This window comes from Ornithodoros turicata, chromosome 1 (assembly GCF_037126465.1).
Source record: "Ornithodoros turicata isolate Travis chromosome 1, ASM3712646v1, whole genome shotgun sequence".
NCBI classification, from domain to species: Eukaryota; Metazoa; Arthropoda; class Arachnida; order Ixodida; family Argasidae; genus Ornithodoros; species Ornithodoros turicata.
In genome coordinates this window covers 168,544,299-168,566,355 of record NC_088201.1, presented here as the reverse complement: position 1 = coordinate 168,566,355, position 22,057 = coordinate 168,544,299, and the positions used below count along the sequence as shown (strand labels likewise).

The following is a 22,057-nucleotide window of genomic DNA, read 5'->3' as shown; positions in this document are numbered from 1 at the left end:
AAAGCCCTGATAGATAAGGCTGCAGCTCACGAGGGTGCTAGGGTGCTCGCGGCGAGACTCTTCGACGAGTCGCAGGAGCTGATTGATGACCTTCGTAGAACAAATTCGGAACAGGACTGTGATTTGGCAATCCTTCGGGAGAAGCTTACGGCGGCCACACGGATGGTTGAAGATATGAAAAAAAAAAAAAAATTGCAGAGCTCGAGAGTCACGTCGCCGCGGGCAAAACCTTTGCACAGGTGACTAAGGAAGTGGGGGAGCAGCTGGCCCGGGAGTCTGTTGGGGAATCCCCCGAACCATTTGTGCATAGTAACGGTAAGGATAGGCCCGAGGACATCAAGACAGTGTTGCGAGAGAAATATAGCCCAGAGGAGATCGGGACACCTGATGCAACCTTAACTGCGATGAGAAATGGGGGCGTAATCGTTAGGTCGAGGTTCCGTAAAGGCTTAGAAGAACTCATGGAGCGAGTAAATAGAGACGAGCGTCTGGAGAGCCGACTGCGGGCATCATTCCCCAGGAGTATAAACCCCTGAGTTAGGATATGTAACGTCGTAAGACGGATAACTGCGGACCAGTTGCTGTCGGTGATCAATCTTAAAAACGGGCTATACATTGGGGCAGATGACTTTAAAATACTTGACGAATACTCGACACGCAGTGGGAACACTTTTGTTGTTGAGGCCACGTGTGATGTTGCGAAGGCCTTGTGCTCGGTGAGGAAGTTATACACAGGGTGTTCTAGCTGCTTTGTCGAGGAACACGTCGTGGTCAGAGCCTGTAGGAAGTGTTTAGCGCACGATCACTCGACGGGAAAGTGTCGGGAAGAGAGGAGCAGATGTTTCCGATGCGGGGAAGATGATCATTTTGTCAGGGACTGTAAGATCCCGCGAGGGAAAGATATCTGCAGGGCATGCCAGATGGCGATTTTTGGGATGGCCGAACCGGAACTGAACCGGAACGAAATCAAAGCAACGTGAACCCGTACCCGAACCCAACCCGTATTGTTTGCGGTTCGACACCCTGCTCAGGAGTAGAGTGAAACAAAATGAGGCAATAAAAATTGCTAAAGAAAGCGGCTAGATATTCTGGCCGTACAGGAGACCTACATATACAATAGAAAATACATTAGGGATTTTGACTCTATTTTTAACGTTAAACGTTATTGGAGCTTCTCAAACGACCGATGCGGTGGAGTGGCAATAATAGTTTTTGGAAATGCCATGCAATTGTGCCTCGGCTCTTGTCGAGTGAGGACGTGTTTTGGGACTCTCCTAACCTCGAGTTAGCGCATCCCTGCCTTAACAGCCCTTTTCAGGGCTAAATGCCTCGTTCACCCTTCTTGTGTTTTTCTTTTTGCTTTTACCGGAATGAACCTGGAACCGGATCCCGCCATGCTGCTACCGCCGGCGACCCTGTGGCCTTCACGCCCGTGGACCCCCAGGTAAGTCTCCTCAACATTGACCCGAATCTTATTGCTGCCCAGGCACTCAAATCCACCCAAGAACGAGTGAGGAATCACTGTTTCTCGAGGAACGGAAACCTAACTGTGACGGTCGTCTCGCTCCAAGCTGCCAAGGCCCTGCTCGGCGTCACGTGCCTCGGAAACACCGCCGTCACCACCCGGATCCCGGAGTCCTACGCCAGGAACGTGGGAAAGATCGTCGGCGTGAACTCCAGCTACACGGACGCCCAGCTGCTGGAATACCTGCGACCCTTCGGAGCCATCGACGCCGGCCGCCAGGTACGCTACCGCCCGAACCCGGACGGCAGAACCAGGACCCAGGCAACGAGCAGCGTCGTCGTCACCTTCAAGAGCGACGTCGCCATGCCCAAGGAAGTGCCGCTGGGCTTGAACAAGTTCAAGGTAAGTGAGTACTTCTCACCCACCCAGTGTTTTTCGTTGCCAGGGCTTTGGGCAAGTCGCCAAGTACTGCTGTCTGTCGGAGCGCTGTCGTGCCTGCGGCGGGAGCCACACCTTCAAGGACTGCACGACGCGGAAGGAGCAACTGTGCGTCAACTGCGGGGGTCGTCACCCAGCCAGCTTCGCAGGATGCCCCAAGAGGAAGGCCGCCATCGCAGCCGTGAAGACCGAAGCCTGCGAGGTCCGCCCGTCCCGGAGTGGCCGCATCAACCCAGCCGTCGTCAAGCCAACGCGTCCAGCTCCCGTTCACAGCGCCGACGCCTTCCCAGCACTGCCGAAGCCAGCGGCCCCTGCCAAGAAGCCCGCAGCAGCCAATTCGGCCCCAGGTAAGAGTTCTGACGCTAATGCTACCCCCAGTGTTTGGGATCTGCCCCGACCCAGAGTCAACTGCCGACCGCCGCCGACAGAGCCCCATGGACGACGCCGGCCCCTCCCAAGCCTGCGGCACAGGCAGCTGCTGCCAAGCCGGAACCTGCACCTCCCCAGGGCACTAAGCTGGTGATGATGTTGGTCCCTCTGTTCATCACAGCCTTCCGTGCCATGCTGGCTGCGATCCCAGCTGCCAGCAACATCCCTGAAGTCCAGGCCTTCAAGGTAATGGAACCGATGCTTGCCAGTCGGCTTTCTCCTTTCAGTTATGGACAGTAAGCCCCACCGAAGCCAACAACCCACCGCACCCGCCTTCCCTCGCGTCCTGCAATGGAACTGCGCCGGACTACGGCCCAAGCTACCCAGCTCAAGCAACGCCTCACCAAGACCAGCTACAGCGTCATCTGCCTCCAGGAATGTAACATCCCGGACACGATGGGGCTACCAGGCTTCATCATGTACACCTCTCCCAGCATACCACACTTCAGCCACGGCTGCACGGCAGTCTTCGTCGCAAGGCACCTGGCACAAACTCAGCTGCCCACAGACCAGCTGTCATCAGCCGTGGTTGAAATTACAGCTGCAAAGGTAAGCTTTGGAAAGGACGAACTCACTGTCGCCTCTGTTTACATCCGTCCCAGCTCAGCGGTTACGGTGGACCAGGTACCTGACGACTTCCTGCAGCAAGTGCAGTCCTCCCTGCCAGGCCCTCTGCTTCTCTGTGGAGACCTCAACGTGCACCATCCACTCTGGGATTCCTGCAACGCTGACCGCAGTGGCCGACGCCTAGTGCAGTCTCTGGAGGATTGCAGCCAGCTCGTCGCTAACACAGGTGAGATAACCTTTTACAGGCCACCAGTATCTACTGCTATCGACGTCACCCTGCACACCCCGGACGTTCCTGCACACTGGGAAGTCGGAATGGACAGCTGGGGCAGCGACCATTTCCCGATCGACGTGACCCTGGCCTACAAGCACCGGGCCCCGAAGCGCTGGACCACCATCGTCGTGTGAGACTCCTTCCGAGCCTGCCTGAACGGAACTCCAGCCTCCCAGGACATCTGCGAAGATATCAGGACAGCCCTGGCCGCCGCAACCAAGTCCAGGACAGCGACAGCAACCGGCCCGAAACGTGACCTCAAGTACTTCCGTCTGTGTGCTGCAGGGCGCCGTGCACAGAGGGCCCTGCGTCGGAACCACTCCCCCACGCGTCTGACGGCATACCGACGAGTTTCCGCCGCCCTGCGCAGATATGCGGTCACGCTGCAGCGCTCCCAATGGAAGCAGTTCTCAGCCTCCCTGACCTGGACCACCCCTTCACAGCCAGCGAACTGCGCTTCGCCCTCAGCCACCTCGCTCTGGACCACAAGTCAGCCCCTGGGATGGACGGACTCACCTACCAGTGCCTGCGGAACCTACCGCACAAGACAACCTCACGGCTCCTGGATACCATCAACCAGCACTGGGACCAGGGCACGCCACCACCATCCTGGAAAGAGAGCATTATCGTGCCGATATTGAAGCAAGTGAAGCCCCCGGGCGAACTGAGCTCCTATCGGCCGATATCGCTCACATCATGCTTGGCTAAGTTGACAGAGCAGTTGCTACACCGCCGCATTACATGGCTACTTGACTCCGAGTCCTTTTTTCCCCCTGCATGACAGGTTTTTGAGGCAACCTTTCCTGCCAGGACTCTGTGCTGGACCTGGTCTCGGACGTGGACGCCGCCGCCCAACGCAAGTGCCGAACGGCAGCGGCGTTCTTCGACATCAAGGCTGCCTTCGACAGCGTCCCCATCAACACCGTCATGGACTCCCTCGTCGACCCTGGAATCGGAGGCAAGGCAGTTGCTTTCATTCACGCTTTACTTTCTGACCGCTCTTTCAGGGTCCGACTGGGATCGACGCTGAGCTCCCCACGTCCCCAGAACCTCGGTCTACCTCAAAGCAGTATCCTGAGCCCCCTGCTCTTCAACCTCGCCATGGCTGGACTCCCCAAGGCCCTACCAGCAACAACACCTCCCCTGCAACTCTCCATCTACGCGGACGACATCTGCCTGTGGACCAACGGCAAGGACCCCTGGAAAGTGAGGAAGACCATCCAAAAGGACGTGGATGCTACGACCGAGTACATCCGTGGCCTCGGACTCACCCCGTCAGGGTCATGCTGCTTGCCTCCATGTCAAACTGGTGTACCCTGCCCGAACCGATCCTGATGGAAAAGACACCACTGGAACAGGTACGTGTCCACCATTTTCTCGGAGTAACCTTGGATTCCAGGTCTTCCTGGGCGCCACTCGTCAATGACCTACAGACCAGATGCAAGACAACACTGAACGTGACCAAGCGACTTAGCGGACGGCACTCCGGCTGCCCACAGAGGACCCTCCTTACCATCCACAACGCCACCACAGCCGCACGGATGCTGTTCGGACTCCCCTACGCCAAGCCCAGCAGAACAGCGCTGGAATCCCTGGAACTGCTCCACCGTCGCGGACTGAAGCTGGCTCTCGCACTCCCACCTGGAACGCGGAACGTCGCCGTGTACGCCGAGGCTGCCGCTCTCCCTCACCAACTTCGAGCCACCCAACCCATGCTGAACCAGCTCACCAGACTGAACAGGACAACAACCGGAAGGGCGCTACTGCAGTGTCTAAGGGACCGACAACGGAGCCGTTTTTCGTGTACACTTTTCACGCAGGACCGGCTGTTCCAGCCCATCCCACCAGTCCCCAGCCCAGATGCTCCATGGAGGCACTTCGGGACCGCCATCCACACAACACTGCCAGGCCTGCCACGGAAAAAGGACGTACCGGATGCCGTGGCACAGTTCCTGGCCGCCCAGCGCCTTCATGAGAGCTACCAGGACTACCTGCAAGTGTACACGGACGCCTCTGTCGACCCTGGACGACGCGCCTGCGCCCTGGCCTGCTGCATCCCAGCAACACAGTTCTCCTGGGCCGAAGGATTGTCCGGATCCCTCTCCTCCACGGAAGCAGAACGCCTGGCGATCACGGAAGCCCTGGACATCATCGCCAAGACGAGCGCCACCAAAACGGTTATCCTCAAGGACTCCTACGGGCCCTGTCGAGGCTGAACAACAGTTATGAACACTACCCTCTCTCTTTCAGAGCACACCAGAAGCTGCAGCTTCTCCTGGCATCCGGACACCGCATCGCGCTGCAGCGGATCCCATCCCACAAAGGCATCCCCGGCAACAAGATGGCGGACTCCCTGAGCAAGCAGGCCACCACCAAGACCCTGGTCCGCCAGGCACCATCCACCACTGAGCCAGGCTAAGAAGAGCATCGCCCTCCATGTGCGCAGCTTCCACGCGGACAAGCCCACGGTGGAAGGGACAGCACCCCCACCCGAGACAGCACTGTTGCTCAGGCTCCGTGCGTCGTCTGCCTTCACACGGGCGTACCGCTTCACGATCGGCCAGGTCGACAACCCACGCTGCGGAACCTGTGGTGTCCAGGAGAGTGTTGCTCACCTATTCACCCGCTGCAGAGATATCGCTTCTCAGAGAGATCTTTTTCAGAACCTGTCCAGCGCCGGCATCACCGACCACAGCCTGGTTAACCTGGTCTACCCCAAGGGCACACGACACCATCGCCGACGTATCCAGAGGGAGCTGCTGCAGTTCCTGAGCTCTACCGGCCTGAACACCCGCCTGCAGCTGCCACCCTCCGGACCTCCACAGCCTGACACTGCTTAGGGCAGCGTAGGACACCAAGAGTCACCCGTGACCCACCCAGACCCCTCGGACCACCTCTCCAGCTGCCGTCGCCTCCCTCCACCGCCTGACGTCTCCCACGGCAGCGTAGTACCCCCAAGGACCTGCCAGGATCCCGAGAGCCAGGACCCTGAGAGCCTCCCTGACTCACCCAGACCTCCAAGACCACCCCAGCAACCTTGGACCCTTGCCACCCCGACCACACCTGACTGATTTCTTCTCTCCTCTCTCTTTCACTTTCCCTCACTCTTCTCCCACCCCTTTCCCAGCGGGTGAAACTTGCTGTCGGTGTTGACAGGCAGACCTCCCCGTTTTCTCTCTACGCCACTCCACTCCACTCCGGTATGGAAAGAGATTACGAGGACAAATTAGTGAGAGTGAGTCTAAAGACAGGTGTGAAGGTGGTCAATGTGTATGCACCAGTGAGAAGCAACAATCAGGTCCCCCTTTTTGACAACTTAGATGACTATGTAAATAACACGAGAAAGCTAGTTATAATGGGCGACTTAAACTGCGTCGAAAACGAAATAGCAGACAGATTCCCAGCAAGGGACAGATATATTAGCTACGGCGCAAAAGCACTAATAAACTTTAAGAAGGGCTGCAATTTAGTGGATTGTTAGACTTCCCTAAAACCAGGAAAACCAAAAATGACATTGAGAAATAAAAACTACCAAGCAAGGCTAGATCGAATCTATGTTACGGAAAGAATTGAAAAGCAGATTAAGGGCGTACGAGTCGATTTTTCGCCTGTGTCAGACCACGCCCTGGCTTCTTGTATACTTGAAAAAGTAAAAATAACAAGAGGGAAGAGAACATGTAAATTAAATACATTGCTCCTAAAGGATGACAGAATAGACGAGGAAATAAAGAGTATGTTATCCGAAAACTTAAAAAAAGCAATCTCACCCGGAGAATGGGATAATTTTAAATATAATGCGGCGAGAATATATAAAGAGTGGGGCAGGAAGATCGCCAAAGAAAGACGATCAGAAATACGCCCCGTAGCGGATGCTGGGGAGGAAGGGCAAGTGACGTTGTGATCACCAAGAGATCTGCATTTTTGGGCGAAGTAAAGCCAGGTGACTTCATCATGGCTGATAGGGGATTCCACCTTGAAGAGCTCCTTGCTGTGCGTGGTTCATCAGTCATAATACCATCATGAACCTGACGGAAAATCCAGCTCACAAGGAAAGATGTTGAAATATCCAGAAGGATATCTAGGGTTAGAATACAAGTGGAAAGGACAATCCGTCAGCTGAAGACGCTCCACATATTGAAGGCATTGTCCCAATCAGCATGTTAGGAAAGTGTGACAGAAGCCACGCAAGAGTGAACAAAATCCGTATAATTTGTGCAGCTCTATAGCGAACATGCAGCTTCCAATATATTGATTTGTTGCCTGTATGAATGTGTAAAATCATTTTACTTTTCCATTTCTTCAGTAAAGGTACATTTTTCGATAAGGCAGAACAAGCTGTTTTTCGAGTTTTAGTCTAATTGACGATGATGCCAATCGGGGGTGAAAACAGGTTCAACCAGGTTTAACCCTAAAACACAGGGCCCCCTAGCCCCCTACAACGGAAGTAGTTTTATCTTTTATTTTTTGCAATGTGAACAGAAGAAGAAGTTGCTGTCAATGTCATCACTTTCAGATGCAGTGTCAGTTACCTCTGCATCCAGGAACCTTCGTGGCAGCATCTTCACTATTTTTGCACTTGGCACAGGATCCTGCGCCAATGACATTCATGTCCAGTGTTTCAAGTGTTGGGGGTTCACCTATACACGTTTTAAGAGCTCCATGGTATCACCTCTTGTGAGTGACGAGCTGGACCCAGCACATCGCTGCTTGGTTTGACTGGAGCGTTTCGTCTTCGAAAAGCCTATTTCGCAAATTGGAGCTGGTTGTACCTATAACATTTCGGACGTGACCTTCAGTACCTCACATCGTGACCTGTAACCTGAATTTGAGGGCACTGACCTTCGTTCACATTAAGGCACAGCCAACAGTACGTGGAGATTTGACCACAAGGCATTGTGTCCCTCGACACTATCTGAAAATGCATGCCAGCAAGTCGAACAACCTTTCCCTGGTTCTGTGATGCCTCCCATGCACAAAGCTGAGATGCGCAGGAGATGTGTGCCTGGCCATGTCGGACAGCAGCTTCAGTACACAACAGAAGAGCTGCAACGTGGTTGTACACCTCACCAGCCGCTGCAGTGGACAAGTTCTGTGAAACACATGTCACGATCAACTGTCACGAAGATGCACGACATCCCACTCGTGTTTGAACACGCCACCGTGAATAAAAATAAGATTCGCTACTTAATGCACAACGACTCCAGGCAGTACATACCCTGCCATGCAGGTGCAGTGACCACAGGCTACTGTTCCTGATGCTTCTGACACAATTCATGCACGGTAGACGGTGGCATCACGCTGTCCAGAGTACACCCCTCTTATAGCGAAACACTTCACTTTGTAACTCCTTTCAGCTCATGCACGCGAATGTCTCGAACTTTGCCGCACACGAAGTAATTATATGCTTCGAGGGATCTGTATGCTTTCCGTTTCTCACCTGTCTAGAATCCACGGGTGTCTACCAAGTACGCATGCAGCTGGGGCCAGGTTATCTTCGGCAGTTTACTCGGACTTTTTGTCAAAAAGCTTGGCGTTCGTCGGGTCGAAAAGGTCAGGGAGCAGTACGGCGCCATCATACGACAATTTCTCCATGTACCTTCGCTGATCATCCACAGATAAACTCTGAAAATATGCGCTCGACATGCTGTCGCAAGTAAAAACAGTCCAACAAAACTGAGCTTCAAAGCTTCCGAAACAACCGCTCGTGAATGAGCACTCGGAACACACCACCGCAAGCCATTTTGGCAACCGGAAGCCACCACCTTGATAGTTTATGTTTTCGCGGGAGAAGGGTGTATACGCTTTCCAGCCTGATGTCACGTTCGCAACGTGTGTGCAAGCGCTCGCCCACGGCAAGCTACGTAAACAGAAAGAACATCGATGCAAGGTTGGCCTTATCCCGCATGGGACTTTCACACACACAGCTTTTACGATGTTATGGTTTTGAGAAATCGACGTGGTGCTTTCAATGTGTCGCAAATCTGCAACGCGTTAGAGCATCTCTTCGCTGACTGAGTTTCTTCGGAGCACGACTCATACGAGAAACGTACTCAGGATCCTGTCTTGTTTACGTCGTCGCCCTGCGTGTGTTTTTTGTTTGTTTTGCACTGTTTTCAGGGCGTCCCTGCTTATGAGCGTGGAAGTTGCCGGTGTAGAGACCCCCTTCGAGTGCGGCGGGTGCTGTGCTTAATTCTGGCCTCCTTTACTTCAGCATCTCTGCAGATAAGATTATTCTACAAATCATCAAGCACTGAATTGATTGTTCTGTTCAGCCAACAAGGATTCATCGTTACGTATATAGGGTGCCGACAGGTCGGAAGAAGAAGACGCGAAGAAGAAGTTACTTAGAACTCCGGAAAGACCCTGGAATAAAAACTAAGGTTCTTGTGTCGGGCATATTGCAACGTTGTGATTGTCTCTTGCTGGGATGAAATTTCACAAAATGGTAAGGTCTTTGCAACCTAATGTATATACTTGCCATTACAGTTACCCGCAAAACACTGAATATCCTCTGGATGCGCGAATAATGTCCTAAGGAATTCATACGTCCGACGGATATACCTCAGATATCCATTGGATGTACAAAGCTGTTAGGACATTATTCCTACATCAAAAGGATATTCGGTGTTGTTGGGGTACTGAGCGTACTTGTCATCTGATAGGATGCACTTGACATCACAGACGTCATAATTGCAAAAATAAGAGGCCACTGCTTAATGCCATTAGAATACATCGGAGTCATTAAAAATTTGTTGTTAACTGAGACCATGTAAACAAAATATAAACAAACTTCTCCTTGATGTTAAAATGAACGAAATACCCCATAAAGAAGGATGTCCTATACCGACTTCAACAGTGGTGTTTCAAGGATGGAGCAAACAAGAATGGACCATGGCAAACACACTCACAGAACAACAGCTAAAACAACAGCTACGAACAAGCCTGTGCTGCTATTTTATTCATTAATTGCATTGTACTTATTCGTTCAAAGTCATATATTATTGATTAAACACTTTTACGCACCTGGTCACGGAGTTATCTATCTTTCCATGCTCATTCTTTACAAACTCCTCTCTCGACTTCATACTAGCATTGTGAACAATTTCACTAGCATAATCATGTCACCATTACATGTCAAACTATCATCACCACCAATGCCTAAAAGCTCCCCACATCTCAAGCCATGCTTAAGTATGCCGGCTCCCAAGAGCACGTCATGCAGGATACTTATGTAACAGAATGTAACGTTTACGAATCCGACACGAAACAGGTACCACGGTATCCCGGCCATATCCGGTTGTGTTTCCTGTTTCTTCCGTTTTTGGTGCAGGGAACACGTGCTTTTAGGTCTGTCAACTTCGCTCCGTACGAAAGCTATGTATGTCTTTGTGCGGCTTCTAAACGAATTCGACAAAAGTTGTATGCCCTCCCAGAAGAAGACGTCAGAGATTTCTATCCCAAGCACGAGAGAGATTTCGACAACAAGGCCGTTTACTTTGCCCTGCGAAGGGAAAGTGCATATCCTTATGTTAGCAGGTAAAGTAGGGCGCATACTGAAAAATAGTGTGAATGCATCTGTGGTTTTTCTAACAGAAACCTAAGATTTCTTGAAAAAAAAAAAAGCAAACCATGAAACGTGTGCCAGTGCCGCCACTGCATGCATCAGAATGCGAAGACGCCGCGTCGAAACAGAACACTCTCTCGCAAAACAAAAGGCAAGACAGGTAAGTCCCGATTAGCGCACGTATATGTCATCATATGTCAACACAAGTGACTGCATCGTTCCATTTTCATGAAAGGAACGGAAAAAGAAGAAGGAGAAATTGCCCGCTGCCCATGATCTTGCCTACAATACTATTTTAGAGGAGCACCTCAAAAGTGCAAGAGAGAAGATTCAGCCCAGAGTCAAATCTCTCCCGAAGGTATCACATGTGGCTCTAAAATCATATTGCCTTTTTGGTGTCACTCTGAATCCATGAATGCACAGATATGTGATGTTAACATGCATGAACATGATGTCCTGTATGTGCTTACTTCAGCCACAGAAGAGGCGCGCAGTAAGCATATCTAGCATTGACTCTGAGAGTGACAATGACCCAACACTTGTGGAGGCGTCACAGCTGAGAGACGCTGTAATGGAATGATGATGATGATGATGATGATTGGGATTTTTTTGGCGCAGCGACAACGAAGGTCATAATGCGCCAAGCTTGGTGATGTAATGTAACTTAAGTTAAAACTGTAATGATGTACTTAAAACCACAAGGTAGCATAGATAAAATAACGGCATTAGAATAAGAACAAAGGGGATTAAAAATTTACAACTTGTCGAGAATACCTACGTCTCTAAAAAACTTAAAAACGTTCTCAAATTGAACAAGAGGTTCATCACCCAGTAAAAGAGCTGGGTGAAGAGGAATAAAGTTCTTATAGAAGTGTTGAAAGTACCGTTGGCGATGAGTGTTGTACAATGGGCATTCTATGAGAATGTGTATGATGGAAAGTTGTGTGTTGCAGTTCATACAATGCGGCGGCTCCTCTCCCTCAAGTAGGAACCCATGTGTAATATGTGTGTGTCCTATCCTTAGCCGGCAGCGTGTTCTCTCTTGAAGCCGGTTTTCAAGAGGATAAATACACCTCCCAATTTTACCTTTTATGAGACGGAGTTTATTATTGTCTTGAGTTCCCCAAAATTGCTGCCACTTTGCCTTCATTTTGTATTTTAGCACGCGAACTAAATCCTCAAACGGCACATCAAAAGGAGTAACATCATCGGACTGCAGGATGGCAGCTGCAGCCCGGTCAGCACATTCATTTCCTGCAATGCCCACATGGCTGGGCACCCAGCAAATGGTTAACTTGTATCCTTTGCTAGTGATCAATGATGCTAAGTGTCTCGCACGTTGAATAAGGAAGTTTTTTGTTTTGTGGAAGCTACATATCGCTTGCAAGGCACTAAGAGAGTCAGTGTAGATGACTGATGATGTGATATGGTTCTGCAAGATAAAGTTAAGCGCCAAAATAATAGCATAAACTTCAGCGCTGAATATCGACATCACCAGATTTAGACGATGTGCCCTTGTCGATGTCGTCGTTACCATTGCGCACGATACGCCTGTGCTTGTTTTTGATCCGTCTGTGTAAAGGTCCACATGATCACCAAAACTGTTCCTCAGGTGTTGAAATTCTTGCTGTAGCACAACTGAGGAAGTATCGGTTTTCCTGTACTTGGTTAATGAGCAGTTGGACTGTGTTGGTGCTGACCATGGAGGAAGATCTTTGCCAGATTCGGATACCAAGGAATTGTATTCATTGAAATCATAACATTGAACCTGGTGTGCAATACGCATGGACAAGGGACATGTAGCAGAGGGTCTGTTAAGAAACAGCTGTCTAAGACGTGTACTTTTGACGCATGGAAGCGCCGCATGTTGAGGGTAACTTTTCGTCCTCACCGCATAACGGATAGCGAGATAAGTGCGTCGCCTCTCGAGGGACATCTCATCACATTCAACATATAGGCTTTGTACTGGTGAAGTCCGGAAGGCCCCGAGGACTAGTCGTAGCCCTTGGTGGTGTATGGGGTCCAGACGTTTCAATGTGGAGGGGCGTGCCGATCCGTAGACGATGCTTCCATAGTCTAGCCTTGATCGGACAACAGAGGTGAAAATACGGTGAAGAGTCTGTTGATCTGCTCCCCAAGACCTGTGCGAGAGGACTTTTAACAGATCCAAAGATTTTGTACATTTCACTTTCAGGTTACTTATATGTGGCAAGAAAGTGAGTTTCCTATCAAAAATGAGACCCAAGAATTTGTGTTCCGGCCTGACTGCAAGAGATATCCCGTTCATATGAAGAGATGGATCAGGAAGCACCCCTCTCCGCCTTGAAAAGGGCACGCACACAGTTTTGTCTCCTGAAAACTTGAAGCCGTTCTCAGTGGACCATTTACTCAGTTTGTTAATGGCAAGTTGCAACTGTCTTTCGCATGTGGCTAAGTTAGAGGATGAACATGAAATCTGTAAATCGTCGACATAGAGTGAGTATGTGATAGTCGCGGGTAACGCTTTGGCAACAGAGTTCATTTTGAGAAGAAACAGGGTGACACTCAGCACACATCCCTGCGGTACGCCATTCTCTTGTACAAACGGGCGGGAAAGAGTTGTACCGAGTCGCACCCTAAACGTTCTTCCAGTGAGGAGGTCCGAAATACACTGGAAAAGGCGCCCGCGTATTCCGCACGATTTGAGATCAAGCAATATGCCGTATCGCCAAGTCGTGTCATATGCCTTTTCTAGGTCAAAAAAGATTGATACACAGAGTTGTTTTTTAACGAAGGCTTCGCGAATAGTAGTTTCCAGACGAACAAGATGATCAGTGGTAGAACAGCCAGCCCGGAATCCACACTGGTATCTGTCAAGCAGGTTATGTTGTTCTAGGTAATACACGAGGCGGCTGTTCACCATTCGTTCGAATGTCTTTCCTAAGCAACTCGTGAGTGCTACAGGCCTGTAGCTTGTTGGGTTTGAAGCTTCTTTCCCTGGCTTCAAAAGCGGTATGATTGTTGCAGTCTTCCAATTGGAAGGAAGGTGCCCTTCTTGCCAAATTAAATTGAAGAAATATAGTAGTGCTTCTTGGGAAGTTTTAGACAAATGCTGGAGCATGGAATATGTTATACGATCTGGTCCAGGTGATGTTTGCTTTGTTATTGACAGAGCTTTCAAGAGTTCAATCATTGTGAAAGGCATGTTGTAGAGGCACCTGTCACCTCCACTGCTTTGAATTGTTGCTTTTTCAGCACTTTTCTTAATTTTTATGAAGTCTTTACTGTAATGTGACGAACTGGAGACGTTTTGGAAGTGCTCGCCAAGGACATTGGCCTGTTCACTCATGTTTTTGCAAGGTACTCCATTAACTTGTAAGAGTGGTATTGTGAATCCTGTGTAATCGCCCTTAATTTTTCTAACTCTGTCCCAAACCACTTTAGAAGAAGTGTTGCTGTTCAAAGATGACAAGAAGCTCTTCCACGATGCACGTTTAGCTTCTTTTCTTGTCCACTTAGCTTTCGCTCGAGCTCTCTTAAATTGGATCAGGTTGTCTGGAGTCGGGTACCTACGAAAGATACCCCACGCTCGATTTTGATCTTTCCGCGTTTTCCCGCATTCATCTGTCCACCAAGGTTTGGGACGCTTGGGGAGACGGCCAGATGTCTGCGGGATAGATCGCTCAGCAGCATTTATAATTATCCCGGTGACAAAACGGTTTGCATCTTCAACAGACCTACCAGCTAAGGATGATGCCACAAGACTGGCTTCCTTTTGGAACAAGTTCCAGTCAGCCTTGGACAGTTTCCATCGTGGTGGTCGTGTAAGAAAAGTGTTTGTGGAACCACGAATTGTCAGGACTACGGGGAAGTGGTCACTCCCACGAGGGTTCTGTTCAACGGTCCAGTCAATACAATTATAAATGGAAGGACTACTAAGAGATATGTCTAAGGATGAAAAACTTTGTGTTGAGGAGTTTATATATGTATGTAATCCTGTGTTTAGTAGACAGACTGGTCGTGAAAGGAATAACCTTTCTACCATTTTTCCCCGGCTATCTACCTTTGAACTGCCCCACAAGGGATTGTGGGCATTCAGGTCACCTAGAATTAGGTATGGCTGAGGAAGTTGGTCACAGAGCTGTTCCAAATCTCTCTGTTCTATTACCACTGAAGGGGGCAGGTACAGTGAACATATCGTAATGACCCTGTCCAGGCATACCTGGACAGCTACTGCTTCCAAATGTGTCACGAGTGGGATCTGTTTTGCAGGTGTGGATAGTGGAAGGACCACAGCCACACCTCCAGATGTACGTGTGGTGTTAATACGATCCTTTCTGAAAACATTGTGTCTGCGAAATGGGTTTACACTTTGTTCATTCAGATATGTCTCTTGTAAGCAAAAACAGACTGCATTGTATTTTTCAAAAAGGTCGTGAATGTCATTTATATTTGAAAAGAGGCCTCGACAATTCCACTGAAGGATTACCTGTCCCATAATGAAAGTAGTGATAAATAGCAACAAAGAGAGACTGTACATTATGTGGGAGGTGTAACCCTTGGGGGCTTATGTTTCCCTAGGGACGTACTACCCCTGCCTCGGCCTCCTTTTTTCGTTCTCTGTTCCTTCCATGGGGAAGGATTGGGGGGAAGGCTTGACGATGATTTCTGCGACATGCAGTCATCATCGTCAACATCCATCGTGTGTGTGGCAGCCTGGGATGAGCCCCCTGTGAGCCCGTCCCAAACTGACAGCTCGCCATCAACCTCCGTAGAGGTTGTGGCCGCTACTTCCCGGCTGCCCCCCTGAGCAGCTGGTACCAGCGGAAGCAAGCTCTCCGCAGGCTTTTCTTGTGTGGGGGGAGTGTGGGGTAGAGACCCAGAAGTCTGGGTCTCTACAGATTTCCTCAGTGGTGCTACTCCCCTGCGCACCACTTCGGAGAAGGTTCCCTTTTTTGAAAACTCAACCTGCGCTTTTGCATCTCTGTACGAAAGATTCTGTGTCACTTTGACCTTCAGTATGTCTTTCTCTTCTTTCCACCGTGGACAGGAGCGAGAGTAGACAGGATGATTACCTTTACAGTTTGCACATCTGACATCCTTCTCACAGGTCTCTGCAGCGTGATCCGTGCCTGCGCATTTCGGGCAGGTGGCCTGTCCACGACAGACCTGCGAGCCGTGGCCAAAACGTTGGCACTTAAAGCACCTCCGCGGATTTGGGATATATGGCCGGACGTGACAGTTGATGTACCCTGCTTTAATGGTAGTGGGAAGCTTATGTAATTGAAATGAAAGGACAATGTGTTTAGTGGAAATCTCCTTACCGTCTCGACGCATAGTTATTCGCCGCGCTGTCACAACACCTTCATCCTTTAGACCTTCTTCGATTTCAGCATCTGAACAATCAAGAAGTTCATGCTCAGATATCACGCCCTTCACTATGTTCAGCGTACGATGCCTCGAAACTGTAACAGGTACGTCAGCAATTCTGTTCAGGGAAAGCAGAGTCGAGCTTTGCTGTCGTGTCTGGACATCGATCTGCAAGTCTCCTGTAGTCAACTTTTTCGCGGAGTAGGACTTCCCTATGGCTTTTTCCAGTTCCTTCGCGATCACAAATGGTGATACTTTGCTCAGGGGCTTAGACTCGTTTTCTCCATGGATGATCAGGACCTTTGCAAACCATGGTTCTGGTGTGAGGTCCAGTGATTGTGTTGCTAGTACATCGGTGCGGTGCCGCTTTCGGTACCGATCATGTTTTTTTGAGTTTGAAGAATCCATAAAAGAAATGTTGTGGTTCAGTGCAGTGGTGCGTCGCCCACCATGGAGCCCAACAAGGGAACGTGTCCCACACGCTAACGCCTGCCTCTGCACTATACCCTAGTGCAGCTTCTGGAGAGTGAAAGGACTGCCCAAGGTTGACCCTTGCCGCCAAAGAAGGTGAAAAGAGGAAAAGGAAGGTAGTGAAGGAGTGGAGAAAGAAAAAGTAATGAAGGGGGAGATGGCGACTAGCTGAATAATCCTGGCCGGGTCTTCCAGGACCACCCGACTATGGGAAGCAGGGGCCAAAGCGGTGTGTTGCTTTCCCGGAGGGGCCCCGAAGGGTCCTAAACAACCTCCGGGTCCACTCAACCGCCAGGATCCCCCTTTCCCCAGACACGGGAAAGCCACGCACAGCTATACGTGGGGGTCTCCCTCCTGCGGCGACCCAACCGTGAGTGCAGGAGGGGGCTACTGCGGCTGCTGCCGGGCGATGGGGGCGCCAAGTTCCCGACGCCGGGTGCTGTAATGGAAGAAAACAAACGCCTCCAACAGAGTATGGACACGAAGCTGTCTGAAAGTAAGTTTGGATGATGACCTAGCAGAGCTCAACCCGTTATCTTTTGTTCATTGCTCACATTGACATTTGTTTCGCTTCCAGTACACGCCATAGTGACACAAATGTCACAGACCAGAGGCCAACCTGTGCACTGCACATCATGTTCTGCGCCAGGTGGAGTGATAGTAGCCTTTCTTAATAATTGTTGCAATTTTTACCATATGTCGAGATATGTATGATTTTGGTCTTGCGGACACTGATCCCAGTTGAGCAGAGCAGCAGAGGGCACGTCAAGATACTAGGTAACTCAATTGGATTTATTCACTGACGTCACCTCGCCGCCATACTGGTCACTCGAAGTTATGTTCTCACATTTGTTTACTGCCATATACGTTTTTTGGATGACTATAAACGTCAAAAGCATGAAAATTGCTTGGATGTACTACAAATCACACAGCACAATAACTTTGAAACACCAAACATACGGTGAGTGCGATATGGGTGACGGCTTGAACGGGACCTACAATATGGAGGTCGATGGCAGCACATCTGCTTACTAGCCACAGTGGCGGTCTCCTGCAGATGACGTCATGTGAATAAACCCTATACATACCTTAATTACATTAAACTCACATGGCACGCTTATTTTTCTGCCTTTCCTGATTGAGTCTGGGTTGCAGATGGTTGCTGTATCTGCAAGACGAAACGCCGATATGCAGGATGAGGAAAAAGAAATGCACCAATACATTTCATGCACCGCCACCGTTCAAGGCTTCTACCCTTCGCCTTTCATCCCCTCGGCACGGTACGGATAACACCTTAGGACTGGGGGCTGGGTTCCGTGGTGGTGCCACTCACCAAACACCAGCCAAAACCGGTGCCCCCTGCGGGGTGTAACCGTAATTTAATTGCCGTGTTTTGTATAATTTGTACTCTAAGGAAAGTTATTTCTTCAATTGAGTTTCCATGCCGGTGCTAGGTACTGGAGTAGAATCTTAGAGTGATTATAATGACAACTTCAGAAATGTTATGTGGTTAAGAACACATTTATCAGCTTGGGTACCAAGCAAGCATGTGGGTTGTTTCACAAGATTGTTTTCAACAAGTATTGCGTTTGATACACTGTGTTCCAAATTTTTTCATGTTGCCGCCTTGGATATTAGTAACCGGAAGTAGTAGAGAAGTAACACAATGACATTTCAGGACTAACTGTAACTGAGGTATAATTCAGACTCAGTGACATTTCCTGCAACTTATTACTAGAGCCCGGATTCCTAGGCAAACGCTTTTTTTTTCGTGTGGTCCCAATAGTGCCCTTTCAATACACGAGCGCGAGTTGGGTGCTGGAGAACCTCCTCTATCTTTTTGATAGTGCCTATCAATGCCTATTCCGACGTTGGTGCCTATTTTGGTGTAGGTGCCTAAAACCCCGATTAAACATCGAAAAACCCCTATAATAGTCCTTAAGAAGTGGCGACACTCTGTTGTGCAGGCGAAATTGACATCGATCACCTCGCACGACATTTTAAAATCATCGATTATCTCAAGGGTACTGGAAAGTAAGCTTGGAATTTAAAATCTGTTACTCTGCCAGTACACTCGCTTACTCGTTTCCTCTCTCCCTTCGAGAATGGTGTCATTGTTGCATGGGTCGCTATTATAAAATATAGACACGATTCGTAGCGGTTTTGTCGAAACATAGAACTTTCAGCATCATTATGTGCTTACATCTAAAACAGCTTTTTAGTTTCCATCTGTTTCCTTTTTGTTTACAACGAATTTGACACACGGTTAAATTTCGGGGAGGGGATGTGACGTATGAAGGTCGCCCCCTTTCGTGCAGTTGGTGCCAGCAAGGCACACGAGCGAAAATGACGTCTCGTCCAGTGTGAGGAGACTTGATCACCCATATTTCCTGGTTCCTGGCTGTTGCGAACCTTGTGGTAATGCCGAAAACGAAATCAAGAAGCCGGGGCCTAAAAAATTCAAATTATGACAAGAAGGTCACGTCGCCACCCACGAAGAACGCCAAAGAAGGATTATTGACCTACACTTGTTGAGATCTCACCTTTCACCACCTTTATTTTTCTGTCCCTCTCTCCCGTACTGCGACAATCCAGTCGCTGACCGATCGTCACGTGCACCAGGTTGATGACACCATCACCACCGCTGCAGCAGAAGCCCCTCCGCAACTTCGACGGTCCACGAGGATCAGGAGAGCAGTAAAGAGATACTCACCGTAGGGTGGAGGCAGAGCTGTGAAAGTTACTTTGAAAATCTAATGAAGTTACAGTTACTAGAACTGAAATGTAACTGAGTTACAGTTACTCTCAAAAAGTAACTGAGTTACTTTAAAGTTACTTTTTGTTGGGACACGGGGGCCACCAAACAAATTATTTCAATCCAGACGCTGACCGATCGTCACGTGCACCAGGTTGATGACACCATCACCACCGCTGCAGCAGAAGCCCCTCCGCAACTTCGACAGTCCACGAGGATCAGGAGAGCAGTAAAGAGATACTCACCGTAGGGTGGAGGCAGAGCTGTGAAAGTTACTTTGAAAATGTAATGAAGTTACAGGTACTAGAACTGAAATGTAACTGAGTTACAGTTACTCTCAAAAAGTAACTGAGTTACTTTCAAGTTACTTTTTGTTGGGACACGGGGGCCACCAAACAAATTATTTCAATCCAGACGCTGACCGATCGTCACATGCACCAGGTTGATGACACCATCACCACCGCTGCAGCAGAAGCCCCTCCGCAACTTCGACAGTCCACGAGGATCAGGAGAGCAGTAAAGAGATACTCACCGTAGGGTGGAGGCAGAGCTGTGAAAGTTACTTTGAAAATGTAATGAAGTTACAGGTACTAGAACTGAAATGTAACTGAGTTACAGTTACTCTCAAAAAGTAACTGAGTTACTTTCAAGTTACTTTTTGTTGGGACACGGGGGACACCAAACAAATTATTTCAATCCAGACGCTGGCCGATCGTCACGTGCACCAGGTTGATGACACCATCACCACCGCTGCAGCAGACGCCCCTCCGCAACTTCGGCGGTCCACGAGGATCAGGAGAGCAGCAAAGAGATACTCACCGTAGGGTGGAGGCAGAGCTGTGAAAGTTACTTTGAAAATGTAATGAAGTTACAGGTACTAGAACTGAAATGTAACTGAGTTACAGTTACTCTCAAAAAGTAACTGAGTTACTTTCAAGTTACTTTTTGTTGGGACACGGGGGCCACCAAACAAATTATTTCAATCCAGACGCTGACCGATCGTCACGTGCACCAGGTTGATGACACCATCACCACCGCTGCAGCAGAAGCCCCTCCGCAACTTCGACGGTCCACGAGGATCAGGAGAGCAGTAAAGAGATACTCACCGTAGGGTGGAGGCAGAGCTGTGAAAGTTACTTTGAAAATGTAATGAAGTTACAGTTACTAGAACTGAAATGTAACTGAGTTACAGTTACTCTCAAAAAGTAACTGAGTTACTTTAAAGTTACTTTTTGTTGGGACACGGGGGCCACCAAACAAATTATTTCAATCCAGACGCTGACCGATCGTCACGTGCACCAGGTTGATGACACCATCACCACCGCTGCAGCAGAAGCCCCTCCGCAACTTCGACGGTCCACGAGGATCAGGAGAGCAGTAAAGAGATACTCACCGTAGGGTGGAGGCAGAGCTGTGAAAGGTACTTTGAAAATGTAATGAAGTTACAGTTACTAGAACTGAAATGTAACTGAGTTACAGTTACTCTCAAAAAGTAACTGAGTTACTTTCAAGTTACTTTTTGTTGGGACACGGGGGCCACCAAACAAATTATTTCAATCCAGACGCTGACCGATCGTCACGTGCACCAGGTTGATGACACCATCACCACCGCTGCAGCAGAAGCCCCTCTGCAACTTCGACGGTCCACGAGGATCAGGAGAGCAGTAAAGAGATACTCACCGTAGGGTGGAGGCAGAGCTGTGAAAGTTACTTTGAAAATGTAATGAAGTTACAGTTACTAGAACTGAAATGTAACTGAGTTACAGTTACTCTCAAAAAGTAACTGAGTTACTTTCAAGTTACTTTTTGTTGGGACACGGGGGCCACCAAGCAAATTATTTCAATCCAGACGCTGACCGATCGTCACGTGCACCAGGTTGATGACACCATCACCACCGCTGCAGCAGAAGCCCCTCCGCAACTTCGACGGTCCACGAGGATCAGGAGAGCAGTAAAGAGATACTCACCGTAGGGTGGAGGCAGAGCTGTGAAAGTTACTTTGAAAATGTAATGAAGTTACAGTTACTAGAACTGAAATGTAACTGAGTTACAGTTACTCTCAAAAAGTAACTGAGTTACTTTAAAGTTACTTTTTGTTGGGACACGGGGGACACCAAACAAATTATTTCAATCCAGACGCTGGCCGATCGTCACGTGCACCAGGTTGATGACACCATCACCACCGCTGCAGCAGAAGCCCCTCCGCAACTTCGACAGTCCACGAGGATCAGGAGAGCAGTAAAGAGATACTCACCGTAGGGTGGAGGCAGAGCTGTGAAAGTTACTTTGAAAATGTAATGAAGTTACAGGTACTAGAACTGAAATGTAACTGAGTTACAGTTACTCTCAAAAAGTAACTGAGTTACTTTCAAGTTACTTTTTGTTGGGACACGGGGGCCACCAAACAAATTATTTCAATCCAGACGCTGACCGATCGTCACGTGCACCAGGTTGATGACACCATCACCACCGCTGCAGCAGAAGCCCCTCCGCAACTTCGACGGTCCACGAGGATCAGGAGAGCAGTAAAGAGATACTCACCGTAGGGTGGAGGCAGAGCTGTGAAAGTTACTTTGAAAATGTAATGAAGTTACAGGTACTAGAACTGAAATGTAACTGAGTTACAGTTACTCTCAAAAAGTAACTGAGTTACTTTCAAGTTACTTTTTGTTGGGACACGGGGGCCACCAAACAAATTATTTCAATCCAGACGCTGACCGATCGTCACGTGCACCAGGTTGATGA

General features: G+C 49.3%; 3 protein-coding genes across 3 annotated transcripts; 2 read left to right on the top strand and 1 right to left on the bottom strand.

The window, feature by feature from the left end:
• The first annotated feature begins 2,728 nt into the window (after nucleotides 1–2,728).
• On the top strand, nucleotides 2,729–3,307 carry LOC135389368 (uncharacterized). The gene has a single exon (XM_064619425.1). The coding sequence runs from the start codon at nucleotides 2,729–2,731 to the stop codon at nucleotides 3,305–3,307; it is 579 nt and encodes a 192-aa protein (XP_064475495.1).
• A 263-nt stretch (nucleotides 3,308–3,570) lies between these two features.
• On the top strand, nucleotides 3,571–6,013 carry LOC135389362 (uncharacterized). Its single transcript, XM_064619422.1, has 5 exons — nucleotides 3,571–3,819; nucleotides 3,984–4,453; nucleotides 4,573–5,350; nucleotides 5,424–5,497; nucleotides 5,566–6,013. Exons 1-5 carry the CDS (start codon nucleotides 3,571–3,573, stop codon nucleotides 6,011–6,013), a joined length of 2,019 nt encoding a protein of 672 aa, XP_064475492.1.
• A 9,242-nt stretch (nucleotides 6,014–15,255) lies between these two features.
• On the bottom strand, nucleotides 15,256–16,494 carry LOC135389355 (uncharacterized). Its single transcript, XM_064619416.1, has one exon. The coding sequence runs from the start codon at nucleotides 16,492–16,494 to the stop codon at nucleotides 15,256–15,258; it is 1,239 nt and encodes a 412-aa protein (XP_064475486.1).
• Nucleotides 16,495–22,057: the final 5,563 nt, after the last annotated feature.